The following is a 20,457-nucleotide window of genomic DNA, read 5'->3' on the forward strand; positions in this document are numbered from 1 at the left end:
GACACTTTCATGATGCTGAATCTTCTTCATAATTACACTTAAATTTAACAACCATAGCGTTAATCATTATAAAGTATCGGGCTCATGTAATCAGACTAATTTGTTCGCATACTAAAGCTAACTTTTGCAGTGAATTTTTAGCCTTGAAATGAAAGAAAGGAAAATCCAAGTTGAGTAAAGAAAATTGGATACCCTTTTTGTTAATATGACACATCCTTGGGCAAGGAAGAAAATGAGGCTGAACCACATCTTGTGGAATAACGTCTCCTTGGAAATACAGGTTCTTCCTATTTTTGATGAGATTTCCTTGTAGAATTAGGGCATAAACATGACTCATATTCAGTCACTGAAGTCCTACATTGCACAGACTGCAAAACATGAGTTACTCAGCTTTTCTTTTCGGAAGCAACACACAGCAAAACAAAACTAACAAGGAACAAACTGTTTTGAAGCAGAAAAGGTAAAATCCTGCGGGATTTTCTGATTTTGCAAATGTCACTGAAATGGGGGGAAGATGATGTACCCTGATTTGTCACTAACTTAGTAAGAGAATAGAAGTTGTCTTATTTCAGAAAATTTTTGACTGATAATCCGTGGAGAGAGAGATATCCAAATCCATTCCTTTTGCTTTTGACCTCATGGCTGAGAAAATGTTTACTTTTTCCTCCCTTATTTTACAAGTTATCTTATTTCTTCTCACAAATCCTTTGAGGTTGGTGGGTCAAGAAGTGTCATTTGGTGGAAAAGAAACCATTGCCCACGGTGGAAATCGCAGCAGACGCAGAATACAAAACTTAGATTCTAGAACCAATTCTGCTGTTTTTTTTAAGTGTGGCCTTGGGCAGGCTAATTATTATTATTATCTGTATCATCTTACTACCATCGCTATTTATCAGATACTTTCTTATGGTAGTCTAAGTCTCTAAGCTCAGATTTCTTTTTATACCTAACCCTTGTGAAATGGTCTTTATTTAAATAAAGTAATTGGTATTCATTGCTAGGTTAAAGTTTTAATCTAACTATCTTGGAATAAAATATAAAATACAACCCAAACCAGTGATTTTATTAAAGCTCATTTATTTCAGTTATCCACAGCTGTATTTTATGTATCGTGCATTATTTTGTTTTGTTCACATATACGTCATTTTATCCTGTTCATAACGTCCTCCTCCTCCCTGTTCATCATAAATTCCTTGAAGTAAATTTTAGCACTGAAATGTTTAAGAAGATTGTCTGCGTAGATATCTTTCAGTTTCTGACAACTCTTACCCCAAAGCTCTCAGTCGAGTGATTGGTCCTTGGAGGTCTGCGTGAAACTTTTGGATTGCATCTTAGATGGCTAGTAGCCTGCAATGATACTGGAAGATTCTATCCAGGTTAACAAAGATCAGCTGTCCTGGGCGTGTGAAATCTTCAAGGCCAAAAACTCTTCTTCATTTCTGCCCTTGCAACTAAGAGTAATGCCTGGCATATAGTAAGTACTCAGTAAAAGCTTGTCGAATAAGTGAAAGAATTACCAAAAGATTCCTCTTGCCAGGACAGTACCAAGGGATGTGGGCACTCCAGGAGGGTCAATTAATTTAGTGGAGCACAAAGAAAATTGGTTTGCTTATTCATTTTAAAAAATGGTGAAATGATTAAAACTTACTAATCCACTTTCATTAACTAAGGCAGAGTCCATGTGAAGAAAATTCAGGAGAAAAACATTTTCCATTCCTCTGAACTTCTCATTTTCTCTCCGAATTTTGTCAGGTGGTTTTCCAAACTAGACAAAATCTTGAGAGGCATACTGAGGTGTTTGACAATTAGTGACATATGTTGCATCATTGTGTGCATTATTTATTGTCAGAATTTTGACTACAACTCTGTGAGCTTGTTGCAAAAATGACAGCAGGCAATGTTAAGATTGTTTTACTTTTTTCATTGTGATTAAAAAATGCATAACATAAAGTTTGCCATCTTAGTCATTTTTAAGGTATAGTTTAGGAGTGGTAAGTATATTGACATTGCTGTACTATAGATATCTGGAACTTTTCATCTCCAGAACTGAAACTCTGTACGCATTAAACAACTCCCCATTCCCACTTCCCACAGCCCCTGGCAACCATCATTCTACTTCTTGTTTCTATGAATTTTACTACTTTAGATTCCTCATATAAGTGGAATCATACAGTATTTTCTTTTTGTGACAGGCTTATGTCACTTAATATCCTCAAGGTTCATCTGTGTTGTAGCACGTAATAGGATTTCCTTCCTTTTTAGGGCTGAAGAGTATTTCATTGTATTGACATACCACATTTTGCTTATCTGTTCATCACTTGATGGACATTTGGGTTGCTTCCACCTCTTGGCTCTGAATAATGCTCTGTGAACATGGTTGTGCAAATATTTCCTTGAGATTCTGCTTTCAAGTCTTTTGGACATACATCCAGAAGTGGGATTGCTAGATCATGTAGGAATTGTATTTTTCAATTTCTGAAGAGCCTCCGTACTATTTTCCATAGTGGCTGCATAATTTTACATCCCCACCCGCAGTGCACTAGGGTTTCATTTTATCTGCATGCTCACCAATACTTGTGTTATTATGTTTTCATTCTTTCATTTTTTAATAGTGGCCATCCTAACAACTGTGAGTTAGTATTTCATGGTTTTGATTTTGATTTTCCTAAGATAAGCAATTTACTAATAGTTTCTCCCATTCTATAGGTTGCTTTTTCACTTTCGATTGTGTCCTTTGATGTATAAAAGTATTTAAGTTTGATATAGTTCCATTTGTCTAGTATTTTGTTTCCTCTGCTTTTGCTGTCATGCATAAGAAATCAGTGCCAACTCCAGTATCATAAAGCTTGTCCCTTATGTTCTTTTCTAGGAGTTTAATACTTTTGGGTCTTACGTTTAGGTCTTTAGTCCATTTTGAGTTAATTTTTTTATGTAGTACAAGATATGACCCATCTTTATTTTATTTCATTTTTGCGTGTGGATATCCAGTTTTCCCAGTACCATTTGTTGAAGAGACTAACCTTTCCCCATTGAGTAGTCTTGGCACCCATGTTGAGGAACATTTGAACATACACGTGAAGGTTTACTTCTGGATTCTCTATTCCATTGGCCTATTAGTCTGTCTTTATTCCAGTACCACAGTGTTTGATTGCTGCAAAACAATATGGCTTTGTACTATATTTTGAAGTTATGAAGTGTAAGTCCTCTAACTTTGTTCTTTTTCAAAATTGTTTTTTGCTATTTGGGGTCCCTGGAGAATCCACATGAATTTTAGGATGAATTTTTCTACTGCAAAAAAATGCCATTGAGATTTTGAGAAGGATTGCCTTGTGTCTGTAGGTTGCTTTGCATAGGATGGACATCTTCACAATCTTAAGTCTTCCAGTGCATGAACACAAGGTATCTTACCATTTACTTGTGTATTTAATTCCTTTCAGTGGTGTTTTATATTTTCAAAGTAGGATTGTTATGTTAATTTCCACTTGAGAGTGCTGTCTACTTTGATGAAATCAGGACAAATATCCATGCTTCTAGCTTGGTAAGAGGTTGTATCTTCATGTGTTAACTGACATCCTGAATCTGCTCTTCCCAAAGGCATTTTAGCTTCTTAGAGTTTTCCAAGCAAGTGTGCGTCAGAATGCCTCATAACTTAAGCCCTGACCCATGGAACTTTTTCCGCTAAACCCAGTGCTCTGGGGAAGGCAGAAATCCTCATAACTGGTATTGTGTTCTTAGAGGGGAGGCCTCCACCCCTGATGCAAGCCTGGCCACTGGTGACTGGGCGCAGGTTGTTGAGCTCTTGGTCCTGGCACATGCCAAGCCATCAAAATCTACAAATCTCTACCCTGTAGAGTGAGAGCTCTGGTGCTCTTAGAGGTCAGGAGGTGGTCTTCCTTGCTCCTTTGTGAATCAAGAGGGCCATGAATTGGGGCCAAGGAGAGCGGGCTCTGGGTGTTGATTTTCTCTATTTGGTCTCATTCCAGCTATGGTGCACACAGGGCCACGATGCCAGTGAACCTAGGTGTTTATTTAGCCTTAGAAGGCCATAAAAGGGCCTGGCAGGAGCTCCTAAGTTCCCAGCTTACCTCTTGCTCTTCAAAGAGGCTGTGTGAAATAAGCATGTTGACAAATCTTGCATGTTGCTTACTCTTACTTAATCATGAAACTTTGCAATTCCTTAGTGTTGTTACAAGGAAGAATGTAGGTAATTTCCAACTTACTGAAAACCTACTTATTTCCTTTTAAAAACTGTTGTTTTAGGAAAATGTTGTTGGTCTGGTGCAATGACTACATGTCTCTGGAACCTCAGACAAACAGGTGTGGTCCATGTCATAGTGTTCTAGCTGGCTGACTTCATGGAGGTTCAGACACCAGATTGGCAGGGGGGAGGGAGTGCAGTGTTTTATGGCAGTACTCCCAGCTAAAGCTCTCTGGGTCCAAGTTGGTTGAGCCTTCTGTTCTTGGCAGATTTTCCTTCAGAGTGTCAGTGCCACAGCCCATGTTAAACTCTTTGGTAATCTTGTTTCCTAAAATGTCTGGTAGAACCCTGAAATTACACTTCAGGCCTGTGAACATCTCTTCTGTGGCCCTTTTATTTCCTGCTCTATGTTGTTCCCCATTCTGGTAACAAAGACAGTGGAGGCCAGCAAGGGAGGCATCATCACAGAAGACTTTATAAGAGGCTCGGATTTCAGTTGTGGGTTTTCAATCCCTGCAACCCCATCTTCCAGAGTGATAAAGGTGAGTGGAGATGGACACAGGACCTGCAGCTAAAGTATTTCCCCTTGATATGGGTTGCTGTGTCCCTACCCAAATCTCATCTTGAATGGTAGCTCCCATAATCCCGACGTGTCATGGGAGGGACCCGGTAGGAGGTAATTGCATCATGGGGACCGGTCTTTCCCATGCTGTTCTCATGATAGTGAATAAGTCTCACGAGATCTAATGGCTTTACAAAGGGCAGTTCCCCTGCACACGCTTTCTTGCCTGCCACTATGTAAGACGTGCCTCTGCTCCTCCTTCACCTTTTGCCATGCTCGTGAGGCCTCCCAGCCATGTGGAACTGTGAGGCCATTAAACAATATAAATTACCCAGTCTCAGGTATTTCTTTATAATAGTATGAAAATGGACTGGTACATCCTTGTTGTTACACCTACTTGAGGACTCCCTTGATATGCCTAGGAAGATGTTTGACATCCAGGAAGTAAAGAGGTGCTTGACATATCCCAGGAAACTGCCATGTGGGTGATCTTCACATTGCGAAAAGATGGATGGACTGATGTGAAAGCAAAATGTTTTGAGCAACAGTAGGCTCAACTGCTATCACTGTTGCTACCACTAACATTTGTTTTGGATTTAGTGGTTTATAAAGTGCTTTGCCATTGGTGTTACGGGATTTGATCCATCTGTCAACCCCATGAGATATTGTTGCTGCAGTATCACTTCTAGAGATTAGCAGACCACAGTGCATCGTGTAGTTTGGCTTCCCCAGGGTCATGAAGTTGCTCAATCAGAGCCAGGTTCTAAACTGCTGATTTCTGGTTCTGAATTGCAAGATCCTTCCAAGGCACCATTCCACTGTGGTAATCAATCTCAGGGTTGCGTAGAAAGAGTACATCTATTCTTACCACTTATCAAATCAACACATAAGAAACAAAAATCCAGCTGCTACATTGCGTGGTAACGTGCGGCACATTAGGAAATCTGCATGGATCGAAAGGTCAAGGAAGAAGCTTCCCGAAGGAGGTGGAACCTGGATTGGTCCTTGAAGAACAGATGGGATTTGGGAAGGTCGGGGGCAGGAGTGTCTGGGGAGGCATCAGCTTGCGTGGTGTGTCAGGGCCAGGAATGCACACTGGGCGTGTCGGAGCCACAGAGGTAACCTGCTGGCTTAACCAGTGTGCTTATGTGTTAGGAAAACTGTCTCCCGGGGTCATTCTTTCAACCAAATCCTGGCAGCTCAGGTTTTCTCAGCCAGGATGCAGCATCGCAATTTGTCTCTTGTTGATGAAAAGAAGGCTTCATTGTCACTGGTCTTGCACAAAGAGCCCTTGGCGAGAGGGGACAGTGCATGGGGACAACACTAAGGGTATCTTGCATTCCTTCAGAATGATTACATGGAATCAGCAGCACTTCATTCCTCTAAAGTGGCTTTGACGTTCCTCGAAATAACCTCCTCTGTAACATGGTTAAGAGAACTTAAGGATGTACCTATAAGCGTGGTGAAGTGGAATTTCTGGGGGCAGTTCGCAGGGCATTACTAGATGGCCTAAAAATCCCTTTGTATTTTCTGGTGACAGGTTTGTGACTCTTATCCTACTGAACTGTACGTTCCCAAATCGGCCACAGCACACATCATAGTGGGGAGTTCCAAATTCCGGAGCAGACGGCGATTTCCTGTCCTTTCTTACTATTATAAAGATAACCACGTAAGTCTCGAGGCATGTTTTTGTTTGACGCTTTGCTTTTCTTGTTTGATCATAAGCAGGCATTTTCTAGCTGCCTTCTGCTGTGCGTGTGTGTGTGTTTGAATTCTTCAGAAGGTATGTGGATATTCCTGTGCGTGGTATGACATGACACAGCTATGCTAAGTCCTTATCTCGTGTAGCCCTCCCATGTTTATTTGACAGTAACGTAATGATTCAGAAAATGACTCAATAGATTCAGAAAACCCCTAAAGCTAATCATCCAAGTGAATACTGTCCTCTTCTAAGTGGGCACCTTGGGAGGCTCATTGCTTATAATTCAGTTCTGGAGATCTGTGGCAGGCCTATTTTAGAAAAGCCCCTGAAGTCCACTGCCCATTCTTTTTCTCTCTCTCTCTCTTTTTTTTTTTTTTTTTTTTTCCTGAGGCAGAGTCTCACTCTGTTGCCCAGGCTGGAGTGCAGTGGTGCAGTCTCAGTTCCCTGCAACCTCTGCCTCCCAGGTTCAAGCAATTCTCCTGCCTCAGCCTCCTGAGTAGCTGGCATTACAGGCACTTGCCAACATGCCTAGCTAATTTTTGTGTGTGTTTTTTTGTATTTTTAGTAAAGAAGGGGTTTCACCACGTTGGCCAGGCTGGTCTCGAACTCCCGACCACAGGTGACCCGGCCTGCCTCAGCCTCACAAAGTGCTGGGATTACAGGCATGAGCCACTGTGCATGGCCTTATTACCTGTTTTTACCTGTGTTCTTTTGAGTATCTTCAGTATAAAAAATCTTTGATTATAGAGAGCATGGGTTTTACTTTTTAAATATTATTTATAAAAGCCAGAATTGGGTTTGTCTGTAATAGGGACTCTAAGTAACAGTGGCTCTAATAGTATAGAAGTTTTTTCTCTTGCATAAAATTCCCAGGGTGGGCAGTCCTGGCCTGGTAGCCTGGCCCCACCCCACTTAGCCTTCAGGTACTCAAGCTCCTTCTACCTTTCTACTCTGCCATCCCCTGGATTTGGACATGGCCTGCCTGGTGCAAGAGGTTGCTTCAGTACAGTCACCACCCACACATTGCAGGTGGCAGGTGACGGAGGGCTAATGGTGTGTGTCCAGCTTTTTGAGGAAGGCTTCCAGAAACTGCCACATGACACCTCCCTTTCGTCAGAACTGCACAGGACAGGTATGAAAGTACAGCGTTTTGGATGGCCATTAAAACAGCTAAAACTCAGAGTTCCATTACTGCGGAGGATAGGAAAACAGATTTGGACGAGCAAGAATGCTCTTTGCCACCCACTTTTAAAAGGTAGCAAAAAACTACCTTTAAAAAAGGTGGTTTTAAAAAACAAAATGTTATTTGGCTCTGGCCAGGTGAGAGAGAAACTTCAGTTTTTAAGCTAGATAATACCGTTCTGGATTCAAAGCCAAGTGAGGCTGTAAACAAAGAGAGGGGAGCATGTGAGTGTGTATCCACGCGCCTGCACCTACAGTCAGGGGGTAGAGCAGGGTCTCAGTCAGATTCTACAGGCTTCCAAAAATATCTTGAGCCATGCCAGCTTCATTAGAGTGAGCACATAGCCTTCTCTGTTGGCTACTTTGAAGGAAAATATTCATTTAGTGGCGAAAGTTCTGTGAATTGGTAGGATAAAAATTATCTTATTTTTAGTTACATTCATTGCTCTTCTTCTTTTTCTAGCCCCGAATTAGGGTTTAAAGTATTTTATTAACTCCAAATATATTTCAGCCTGCACAGAGCTGGAGCACTGGTTAGAGGCAAAGGAAGATGTGATTTTTTTTTTTTTTTTTGAGACAAGGTCTCACTGTCACCCAGGCTGGAGTGCAGTGGCACGATCATAGCAAACTCTTGAGAGCTCAAGGGCTCCTCGTGCCTCATCCCCACAAGCAGTTGGAACTGTAGGTACATACCACCACACCTGCTAAGTTTAAAAAAATGTTTTTGTGGAGAAGATAATTTTTTTTGTGGAGAAGATAATTTTTTGTAGAGACAGGGTCTTGCTGTGTTGCCTGGGCTGGCTTTTTTATATTATATTTTATTTTATTTTTTGAGACAAGGTCTCACTCTGTCTCCCAGGCTGGAGTGCCGTGGCACAATCTTGGCTCACTGCAGCCTTGACCTCCCTAGGCTCAAGTGATCTTCCCATCTCAGGCTCCCGAGTCACTGGGACCACGTGTGTGCCCCCCTGCCCAGATAATTTTTTTTGCATTTTTTTGTAGAGACAAGGAAAGCCATGTTGCCCAGACTGGTCTCAAGCTCCTGTGCTCAAGTGATCTACCTGCCTCGGCCTCCCAAAGTCCTGGGATTACAGGCGTGAGCCACTACGCCTGGCTTTTTTTTTTAAGATAGAATAAATAGAGATATGAAATTTCATGATGTTGCACTTGAAATTAGGATACTAGTAACATGCACTTTTTTTTTTTTTTTTGTAGCATGCATTGATTATAGAAGTAAGAGAGAAGACAAATCCAGGAGAGGGAGAAAGGATCTTTTATTGTTGTTTCAGAGGTGTTTTATTGTTGTCTGTAGAATATTTAAAAAGTGAGCACAGTGTGCGTAGCACCTCCCTTTTTGTATTCTTGAGACAAGGGACCTTTTGCTTTTTGTCAGTGTGAGTAGCATCAGGATTAAACGTGTATTGTCTGGGAAAGGACAGAGTTTTTAGCAATTAGACCTCAGAAGCGGCTTCTTCCCCGGTGACCTCAGACTCACATAGCTCCATGCCTTCTCCCCCAAGTGCTATTCTTTACTGAACCTCCAGGCCTGAAAATGAACTCACACAGCATAGTTAGAGCTTATGAGTATTCATTTCCCATATTTAAGATTTTAAAGCAGAAACGACTTGAAGCTCTAGCTTCAAGTACTTCTTCTGTACTTCTTCCAAGGTACAGAACAGAGATGTGTTTCGTAGCAGTGCTGCGTGATCGGGTTACCCCAGGGAAGTCCTGAGTGAGCACACACTTGCCCACCCACTCTCCTACCCCGTGAACTGAAATCTATTTTGCAGGTAGAATAATGATCAAATTTGTGTTTTGTAACAATGTTTACATTTTAATATCAAGGTTACTTATATAAATGCTTCTGACTTGACTAGGGCTTTTCCTAAAGGGAAGTTTTATTACCAAAGGTGTGGATTTCTGCACTCATGGAAGACACTGAAACACCAGAGTAGTTATCTGTGCTGCCATTGCTCAGGGATGGCCGAATAGAAAACAGATAGTCTCCCAGAAACAGTGAACAGGTGCATATTCCACACATTTGCTGATCTTTCTTTCTTCTCTTTGGTTATTTGAGACAATTTAGGCTGATGAGTATGTATTCCTACCCCGAAAGAATTTATGCTTATGAATAAGGATGCTACATTTTATAGTGAAGATACTGTTTCCCGCGTACGTTACCAAAGGTACCCTTTTGATTGTGGTGGTGAGATGACGTGCCTAATGTTGGCCACTGGGAATTGACTAGATTAGGAGAAGTTGAAGTTTACATGATTTTATGAACCTGAAGTTCTGTTTGATATAAAGGCCCCTGCTGAGGGTCCATCTTTCCCTTAGCATCAGCTGTTACCATACATAGTGTGAGGTTGGTGCAAAAGTAATTGCAGTTTTTGCCATTATTTTTAATGGATATGATCACATTCTTTCACCCCCGTGGTGGGGGAGGGATTCCTGCTCTAGGTTATAGGGACAGCCAGACACAGCACTTGACACTGGGCAGATGAGATGAACAGCAATTTTACTGGTCACATATACTCACTGCCAAGGGGAGGAGGACACCACAGTCCATGAAGGGGCACATGAGGTTGCACTGAGGAGCAGAGTGACAGCCAGGGGCTGTGAGAGGCAGGCTGGGTAGTATCAGGAGCATGGGGTCACCCTTGGTTCCTGCAGGAGGATGCAATTAGCTTGTGTGCATCATTCCATGGCTGGTGGGGAACTGAAACCTGCTACCGAGGGACGGGCAGGAGCTGCACCTGGTCTGCTAGATAAGAATTGTTTCACTCGAGAACCTTATCTGCAGGAGCAGAGCGTGGCAGGGAACTTGCAGTGAAGCCATTTGAGACCCTCTCAGTTTTACCAGATGTCGAAGCAACCCATAATACTCATTTTAGGCCTTACCGCACAGGTTATGTAGAGCCATGTGGGCTCCCTTTGAATGTCCAGTTATTAATAGCTTTACAGATCATGGTTAGAGATGCTTAGTCATGTGTGTTCAGAATTCTGTGTATCTTTCTATGATAGTTCCTAGAATTGCTATATCCTTTGTTCTTTATTATGTTACGATTTTTTTTTTTTAAGTTTTGCTTTAACATGGTACGCAGCATGGTCTCCCAAATTTACAGTACGCATTTCTAGGAAACAAAACTCTAGAAGATTTCCAGTGAGGCAACTTTCCTTAGGAAAAATACAGACTTTCTTGGTCTCTTTTTATACTGAATGCTTATTGAAACTTCCTATGTGTTAGGCACAGTGCCAGGAGTTTTACAGTGTTATGCCCCTTATCACACCCTGTAGTTTTAATATTTGACCCGTTTTATAGATGAGAAAACTGAGGATCAGAGAAGACATAAATTACCCAAGATCATACAGTGAGTGAGAGCACAACTGGGACTGAAAGCCAGGTCTTCATGCTGCATCTTTGTGTTTTGAGATGGAGTCTCACTCTTGTCATCCAGGCTGGAGTGCAGTGTTGCGATCTCAGCTCACTGCAGCCTCGACCTCCCAGGTTCAAGCGATTCTCCTGCCTCAGCCTCCCAAGCAGCTGGGATTACAGGCGTGCACCAGCTGTCTGGCTAATTTTTGTATTTTCAGTAGAGATGGGTTTCACCATGTTGGCCAGGCTGGTCTCGAACTGCTGACCTCTGGTGATTCACCTGCCTCGGCCTCCAGAAGTGCTGGGATTACAGGCATGAGCCACTGCGCCCGGCTTTATGCTGTATCTTAATGTTGTATTGTGCTGCCTGACCTATTTCCCCCCATCGGGGCTTATGTTACTTTGTTAAGAATTCAGAATCAGGAAATACTCTGGATTCAAATCTTGGCTTCCCTATTTATTAACTGCGTGACCTTGAATATGTTACTTAACCTTTCCATGCCGTGGTAACTTCATGTGTAAAGTGGAGCAAATAATAGGTCTTACTGTATATGATAATTAGGCTAATTAAATAAAAATATGCAAAGTTCTTATAATAGTGCCTATCATATAAACACTCAAGAGCAGTAGTAAGCCATCAAAAATGTTGAATATTTTAATCATTAGTAGCATTGTAAATGAGTACTATCCTTTACGGTTTACATCTGAAGAGTTTTTAATCTGGGCTCCAACATCAGTAAGAAATGCTGCTGAGCAGTAGTAATACTCGTTGGATAATCTGTGTAGGGTGTGTATAGGTGCACAAAAGCATTGAGACTGCTTACCGTTTTGCACAAAATTGAAAACCACATGTTAGCAATGACTGAGTCAATGAAAAATTCCATTTAGAGCATATCTTTATTAAGAAAATCTAACTACAAAATACCAAAAATGTAGTCTGTTTAATATGCGTGTTTTAATTAATCGACCACATTCCATAGTATAACAGTTCCAATATAGTTCCTCATTTAAAAGTAGCTGTTCTAAACCAGAAGATAATTTGAAATAGTTGTTGTCCCTAAATTGCTTCATTTCATAATTGGTGTCTCACTACTTTAGTGAGTTGTGGTGTGTGCGTTCTCAGATTCTCACCATTTAAATATGTCCCCATCCCCATCTAACCCTTCTGATGGAATCTAAGATTGTCTGGTGGCAGCTGTCCTTAACTGATATTTCTTTTTTTTTCTTTCTTTCTTTTTTATTTTTTTTATTTTAATTTTTGAGATGAAGTTTCACTGTCGCCCAGGCTGGAGTACAGTGGTGTGATCTCGGTGCACTGCAAACTCCACCTCTCGGGTTCAAGTGATTCCCCTGCCTCAGCCTCCTGAGTAACTGGGACTACAGGCGCCTGCCACCTCGCCTGGCTAGTTTTTTGTATTTTTTAGTAGAGATGGGGTTTCACCGTGTTAGCCAGGATGGTCTCGATCTCCTGACCTCGTGATCCGCCCGTCTCGGCCTCCCAAAGTGCTGGGATTACAGGCTTGAGCCACCGCGCCCAGCCTCTTCCTCTCTTTTTAATTTTTTTTATTTTAATTTTTGAGATGCAGTTTCACTGTCGCCGAGGCTGGAGTGCAGTGGTGCGATCTCGGCGCACTGCAAACTCCACCTCTCGGGTTCAAGCGATTCCCCTGCCTCAGCCTCCTGGGTAGCTGAGATTGCGTGTGTGCATCACCACACCCAGCTAATGTTTGTATTTTTAGTAGCAACATGTTGGCCAGGCTGGTCTCAAACTCCTGCCCTCAAGTTCTCCGCCTGCCTCGGCCTCCCAAAGTGCTGGGATTACAGGCGTGAGCCACCACACCGGGCCAACTAATATTTCTTTAACCTGGATAAAGTATCATCTAAAGCCAACTCAGAATTATTCTCTTTCCAGGCAGAATTCCCTCTGAGCAGGTGGCAGACCCTGACCCCTTAAAGATCAAAGCAAACAGGACCCCCGTGAAAGCCATGTGTGTCACTTGCTTTCTGGTCCTCGGACATAGCTTGCCTTCTGCTCGCCAAGTCCCTCTTGATCCCCACCTTCACTTCCCCTTGCTCCTGGCCTCGCTGTTGCTTGCTGTTCTCTCTGCCGTGCTTACACCCTCTCATCTTTTTCTCCTCCCCACCAGTCAGGAGTGAGCCACCCTGGAGTGACTCTGCTGCTCCTTTGCTTTGCTTCCCACTCCCACACCTTGTCCCCCTGAATTCTGAACCTGGCTGTAGGCCTCAGGCTTCCTTTAACCCGCTCAGTGATTGTCCGTCTCTGCAGAATGGTGCTGGCGCCCTCAGACAATGGCCCTGTAATATGTCCAGCCATTCTGTGGTTCTCCAGCTTCAGAGCTAGTGAGAAATGTCCCCACCTTTTCCAACAAGGAGCACCCAAGCCCTTTGGAGAGATCCAAACCCATGTTAAGTTGTCCTGGGTTGGGCTTTAAAGACAATTAAGCTATGGTTGGACTAAGAGTTGGGGTGCCCCTTCACGGATGGAACCCTGCAGTGCAAGCACCCTGAACAGGCTGTGACGTGACAGGACTATTTGCAGTGAAACTTTCCCCTCCGTATTATCTTGCGTGGAGGGGTTCTGTCACTGCCTGCATTCTTTCACACTGTGGACTTACAGTCTCAGTGTAGATGCTTTGAGTCATTCATGCATTTTATTGGGTGTTTTGTGTTTAATTTAAATGTTAAAACCTAGATTTGGCCGGGCGCAGTGGCTCACGCCTGTAATCCCAGCACCTTGGGAGGCCGAGGTGGGCGGATCACAAAGTTAGAAGATCGAGACCATCCTGGCTAACACGGTGAAACCCCTTCTATACTAAAAATACAAAAAATTAGCCGGGCATGGTGGCGGGCGCCTGTAGTCCCAGCTACTCGGGAGGCTGAGGCAGGAGAATGGCGTGAATCCAGGAGGCGGAGCTTGCAGTGAACCGAGATCACGCCACAGCACTCCAGCCTGGGTGACAGTGCAAGACTCCATCTCAAAAAACAAACAAACAAACAAACAAACAAAAAACCTAGATCCGTAAAAGTACTTTGCCACAAAAGCCTAAGTTTTATAGCTGCAAGGTCAGATTTGTACACCTGTTCATAACTCAGGGAAATGTTTCTGCTCTTCTAGATACCATCTGACAGTGCAATATACTCTTCAGAATTGCAGGGTAGGGGACTTGCAGCAGAGAATGCAGACTGATTCCAAAAAAAATCCCCCTCATTCTAAATAGACTTGAGTCAGCATAGGTATGTATGTGCCTGCTGTCCTTCGGTATCAAACCTAGAAGCAACCTGGGCTCTCGTCACCGTGAAAGTTTCCTGTTTAGAAGTAGAATTGGTTTTTGGTGTTTGTGATGTTTCTAGATGGGCTAGTAAAACAAAAAAAAAAAATAAAAGGTTGGAAAGCATTAAAAAATAATTTTTATTCTACTAATCTCGCCATTAATAGTATCCTGTACATTTGAGGAGAATGGTTATTTATTTTGTATTTCTTCTTTCAGCAGGAAAATGAAACAATACCAGTGAAAAGGAAAGTAGGTTATTTAAATGGTTTTGAATGTCATAACTTAGATCCTATCTAAACATCTCTACACATTCCTAATATTTTGCACAGAGAGACCCTTTGTATTGTTGGCCCATAGTGGTTTCTTTGACTTGAATTAAAAATAAACAATGCTTGATTTCCAGAAAGCTGTATCACGTTTTCATAACCCGAGGTGGACTATCAGTGAGCCAAGGGCTCTTTGTTCTGGAGACACACATAGAGCATCTCTCATGGGTACAGTTACCTGATGGTGCTGTGTTGCTGTGACCTCTCCCCCTAGGCCTCCATCTGCCGGAGCAGCCAGCCCCTGTCCGGCTTCAGTGCTCGGTGCCTAGAGGACGAGCAGATGCTCCAGGCCATTAGGAAAGCCAATCCAGGAAGTGACTTCGTTTATGTCGTGGACACCCGGCCTAAAGTAAGTGTCACCATTGCGATGCATGTCTTTGCACCTGAGTTGTGAAACTGGAGACGGGCAAAGGCTAGCTGACTGCCATCTCTTGTGCAAAGGAGCGGTTCCTCTGGGCATAGTCAGTGTCTGGGCACCCTGCTGGCTGCTGCCTGGTGGTCTAGTGCTCCTGGAGCCTCTGACTATGCAAGTCCATTTTATATTTCTCCTGCCCCTAGCGTTGTGCTGGGCACACAGGGGCACCCAAATGAATGTGGCTTCATTTTGGAGATTGTGCTCCTAAGTATACCGTATTAGTACTTGGTTTCTTTCTAAAACAACCCTCTCTGCTCTGACAATACAATTCAGTTTGGAGCTCCAGCAGTTCAATTGTTGCAAAGTACTCACCTATTATTTTTCAAATTCAACTTGTAGTAATCTAGACGTATGACTTGGAAAGATTTATAAAAGAAAAGGTAAATTAAAAAATGTATTTTTTTCATAAAAAGTTCCAGGTGTGTAAAAAGGTGGGTGTAGAAAAAGATCTGAAAAGTTAAACTCTGAACTTGTAAAATTCCACGGAGAAGGGAGTAGGATTTGGGGAGGTAGAAGGCTTTCTACTTGTTGATTGTTAGAAAATTATTATTTTACAATTACATATGTATTAATATATTGATTTTCTAATTTAAGAAAACCACTAGGAAATAATAGATCTAGACATAAAGGGGTGACCCATGTTGATCTTACACTTACCTCCTATTCAGCCTTTTTTTTTTTTTTTTTTTTTTTTTTAAGGAGAATCAGTGTTAAGTCCAGTAAAATTTCTAGTTTTTCTCCTTAGACCCAAGTCTTCTAAAACTCATCAACAAGTGAAGTCCCCAGAGGGATGGACACAAAATCACCTACAAGTGCATTGACTACAGTGGACAGAGGGAGATGACAGAATGAAACATCCCTTAGTCAGCTTGTTTGGCATTGCACTTTTCTAGACAGTAATGAAAATGTGCCTGGACCTATGACTGATGAGAAAGATGAACGTCCAGTTCTTTCTCCTCATATGGTAAGCGGAGGAGTCCAGGATGTCCTGTTAAGCAACAAGAGGGGATAGGGAAATTATGTTTAATGTAATCCCATTAAAAAAATTGGGGCTGGGTGTGGTGGCTCACACCTGTAATCCCAGCACTTTGGGAGGCCAAGGCAGTTGGATCACCTGAGGTCGGGAGTTTGAGACCAGCCTGACCAACATGGTGAAACCTCGTCTCTACTAAAATTACAAAAATTAGCTGGGTGTGGTGGTGCATGCCTGTAATCCTAGCTACTGGGGAGGCTGAGGCAGGAGAATTACTTGAACCCGGGAGGCAGAGGTTATGGTGAGCTGAGATCGTGCCATTGCACTCCAGCTTGGGCAACAAGAGCGAAACTCCATCTCAAAAAAAAAAAAAAAAAAAAGAAAAAAAATTTGGAGACTTTATACCACACACTGTTTACAGTGGTTTCTCCTGTGGGGTGAGAAGTTCATTTTAAGAAACTTTTCACTTCCTAAGTCAGAGTTTGAAATTTTTTTTCAATAAAAAAAGGTAAAAGAGCATAAGGACCTTAAATTTAGTTAAACATAGAGTTACTATATGAATCAGCATCTCCTTCCTAGGTATATAACCAAGAGAAATGAAAACTTATATCCACATAAAAACTTGTATGTGAATACTTCTTCATTATTAGTGATAGCCTAAAATGTAAATAACCAAATGTTCATCAATGGAGAATAGATTTATAAAATATGGTATGTCCATTCAATGGAATATTATTCAGCTATAAAAAGGAATGGACTATGGATATATACTGCAACATGGATGAACTTTGAAAGTGTTATACTAAGAGGAAGAAGTCAGTCACAAAGGAATCATGAAATGCTTTAAACAGGCAAATTCAGAGCTATTGAAAGTAAACTGATGGTTGCCTAGGGCTGTGAGAAGGGAGAGAAATGGTGGGTAGTGGATTTCTCTTTGGGGTGATGGAAATGTTCTAAAAATGAGATCATGGTGATGGTTGCACAACTCTATGGCTATAACAAACACCATTGAGTCATATGCTTTAAATGGGTGAATGGTATTACATGTCAGTGAAGGTATTTAAAAAAGAACATAGGAACTAAACGTTACAACAGGAAGGGTAAAATAGAACCAGCAGCTCACATCATTTAAAAGTGTACACCATTGGGAAGAGGTAATTATAGACACGGTCTACACTCATTGGTGATACGAGAAATCATGAGAACTGAATCCTGTCCTTTGTGTGGGTACTCAGGCCTTGGTGATTTTCACGGATTCTCTGAACCTCATGCCACCAAGTGTTATGATTTGTGTCCAGGATAATAGAATGTGATGTTTTCCTAGAATGAGATCAGTGCCCTACTCCTCCCCTCACCTCAGAACCATCCTGTCTTCTTCGGAGCAAAGCACACAGCGGGAGAGATGTGTGTGGAGTAGTGAGGATGGAGTTCCTGCTCACGGGTGCCAGATGAGCGAATCCTTCACGGAGATGAGTGATGAAACTGACATCACAGCTAGATCACACTCACATTCTACTAGATTATAAGTAAAGGATCCTTTCCTTTTAGATTCTTAGAGTGTGACACACAGATAAAAGTTTCAAACTGGGGGAAAAAAAAAGTTCCTTTGCTGGAAGATTTTCACTGAAACATACCAGAAAATCTGTGGCTTTTACTGTGCTCTTTCAATTTGTGCCTTTCTCTCTGGCTCATTGTGTTGAAACCCTTCCTTCTAATGTGACTGCCTTCCCACCTGTTCTTCGTACCCTTTGTTTAAGCAAGGTGGGGCGTTTGGAATCTCCTGATAGTTACAGATGATTTAATGATTAGCCACTTAGATATACTGAAGACAAGATAAGAAAAGGAAGAGAAAAGACAGGGGCTCTACTGAGGAGAGATTGAGAAGCCCGTTTCTTATCCTGGTTTTTTTTTTCAGATTTAAATAAAGCCAGACAGATTCACCTACTAATTTTAGGAGCAGTGATCCAGATATGTACTGTGTTGTGTAAACCTTCTAGGAAACGTGGCAGCTGTAGAGCCAGGCATATTCCAGATTTAAAATAAATTAATCCAAAGGATTTGATTCGAAGGATATATTTAGTGCTAAGTGTGTTTACTCTCCGCGATGAGTTTGACACTGATCCATTAAAGAAAAGTGGGGTTTCGTACAAGCCATGCCCTCTTCTCATGTTTATCCATGCATGCATACTTCATGTGAGTTTTAAACTGTTTGCTTAGAGCTTTTATTCTTTTAAAGATTGTGTTTGTTGATTTTTGTTCCAGAGTGTGTTAGGCCTCCTTGGTAGCCAGGAGACTGAGTTTGCTCTAGAAGGTGTGGACCATGGCAAGCAGGCACTTCCAGGTTTGCTCACAGGTTCCGTTAAAAAGAAAAAGGATTAGGAGGTGATCTGGATCGTTCTTGGCCTTTGAGGCAAGGCTAGCCCCACATGGGAACTTCCAGAGCTGCCTGTTCAGATGAAAGCCTCTGAACTGCTTGTTGACATTAAGATTTGGGGAGACACCAGCCTGGGCAACATAGTGAGATCCCCATCTCTACAAAAAACAGAAAAAGAATAGCTGGATGTGGTGTCATGGGCCTGTAGTCCCAGCTGCTTGGGAGGCTGAGGTGGGAGGATTGCTTAAGCCCAGGAGTGGGAGTCTGTACTGACCTGTGATTGTACCACTGCACTCCAGCTTGGGGTACAGAGTGAGACCCTGTCTTGAAAGAAAAAGAAAAAATTGGGAGACAAAGTTAGTGAAGTCTTCAAGCATGTATTGAATGGCAATTCAAAAAAAAAGTATGCTCTGCAGGGCACATATTACTGCTAGGGTCTGGTGCTTTAAGAACATATGAAAGTGTTGATGCAGTATTCGTTGAATTTTCAAATGAGGGCTAACTCATTTTATTGCATCCTTGTTCATTACTTTATGATTAATTTGTTCTGGGACTTTGCTGAGCTTGCAAAAATGCCAGGCACTTTCTTTTTTTTCTCTTTCTTTCTTTCTTTTTTTTTTTTTTTTGAGACAGTTTTACTTTTGCCCAGGCTGGAGTGTAGTGGCATGATCTTGGATCACTGCAACCTCCACCTCACAGGTTCAAGCAATTCTCCTGCCTCAGCATCCCTAGTAGCTGAGATTACAGGCACCTGCCACCATGCCCGGCTGATTTTTTTTGTAATTTTAGTAGAGACGGGGTTTCACCATGTTGGTCAGGCTGGTCTGAAACTCCTGACCTCAGGTGATCCACCGTCTGGGCCTCCCAAAGTGCTAGGATTACAGGCGTGAGCCACGGCGCCCGGCCAAGACACTTTCTCATTTAGTTCTTTCAAGAATCCTGGCAAGTTGTGAGGGTTTTGTTTTGTTTTGTTTCTTTTCATGGATAAGGGCTAGAACTTAAAGAGGTTCAGTAATTTGCCCAGGGTCTCTCAGTTCAGGGCAGAACCCAGATTCACATCCAGGCTTATCTAACCCCAGAGCCCACGCTTGCTCCGTTTGACCCAAGGTGTTTTTTCTGTTTACGAAAATTCTCCAGCAGAGCCTCATTACCACGTGGAGGCTCTGTGGGGGTTACCACCTCTGAGCACACACCTGATGAGGCCGGAGAAAGCCCCAACAGCTCCTCTGAAGTAGCCAGGGCCAGCGGAGGGGGTGCTGAGGCATGAAGAGAAGGCACTTGCCTCCGTGACGCCCAGCCTTTTGTCCTTGCTTCTTCTCCAGAGACTGCGCTGTGGTTCTGCCCCCTGATTTCACCAGGTCAGTGAGTTTGTAGTTGTGTAACAGGATGTCATGTGGGATGTTTTTCTTTTTCTCTGGAATTAGTGAGTGGGTGGTTCCTACTTGCTGAGTCCTGGGAGGGGTCAGTGGTAGAGATGAGGGTGCCTGAGAGAGGGGAATCTGGGGTCTCACACTTGCTGATGGCCGTCATGGCAGCAACCAGAGTGAAGAGAACTGAGGCGAGGGCAGTGTCCAGTGGCCGTGGAGCAGTCTGTGCTCCCTTCTTTTGGCAGGGCAAGGGTGGAGAAGTTTCCTGTGGGTCAAGTGGACCCTGAGGAAGGAAGTTGAGCATGAACCATCTTGCTTCAACGTTCTTAAAAGGGCTCAGCCGCCAGGCATCTTCAGCTCTGGGTGACTTGGGGTGGGTATGCTGGTGAGGGAAGTTGAGCGGATTGGAATAGGATCAAGCCAAGGTGGATCTCCCATGTCAGTGAGATGTGTACTCTCCACCTCCAAAAACCTGCATCTATACCTGGGGAGATTTAGTGCTTGGACACTATGCCAGAGAGGGAAGTGGTGACCAACTCACGTCAGCCAATGAAGAGAACTGCAACCCTGCCTAGCTTTCCAAAGAGAAATTTACCTCTTCTCTTATCCCTTCTCTGCACCCATCCTCCCAGTACACAGATAGGGCCTACAAGAAAGACGAGAGGGAGGGAGGGCCAGAGCAAACCCCT

The 20,457-nt window shown here is 42.8% G+C and overlaps 1 protein-coding gene across 2 annotated transcripts in view; it reads left to right on the top strand.

Moving 5' to 3' along the window:
* Nucleotides 1-20,457, top strand: part of LOC105463740 (myotubularin related protein 7) — a 115,454-nt gene that overhangs the window by 57,756 nt on the left and 37,241 nt on the right. For both annotated transcript variants that reach the window (XM_011711012.3, XM_071068587.1), the window contains exons 5-6: nucleotides 6,301-6,429; nucleotides 14,854-14,988. In XM_011711012.3, the coding sequence (XP_011709314.1) occupies nucleotides 6,301-6,429; nucleotides 14,854-14,988 (264 nt within the window). The remainder of the gene's footprint in view (nucleotides 1-6,300; nucleotides 6,430-14,853; nucleotides 14,989-20,457) is intronic.

Source organism: Macaca nemestrina, chromosome 8 (assembly GCF_043159975.1).
Source record: "Macaca nemestrina isolate mMacNem1 chromosome 8, mMacNem.hap1, whole genome shotgun sequence".
NCBI lineage: Eukaryota > Metazoa > Chordata > Mammalia > Primates > Cercopithecidae > Macaca > Macaca nemestrina.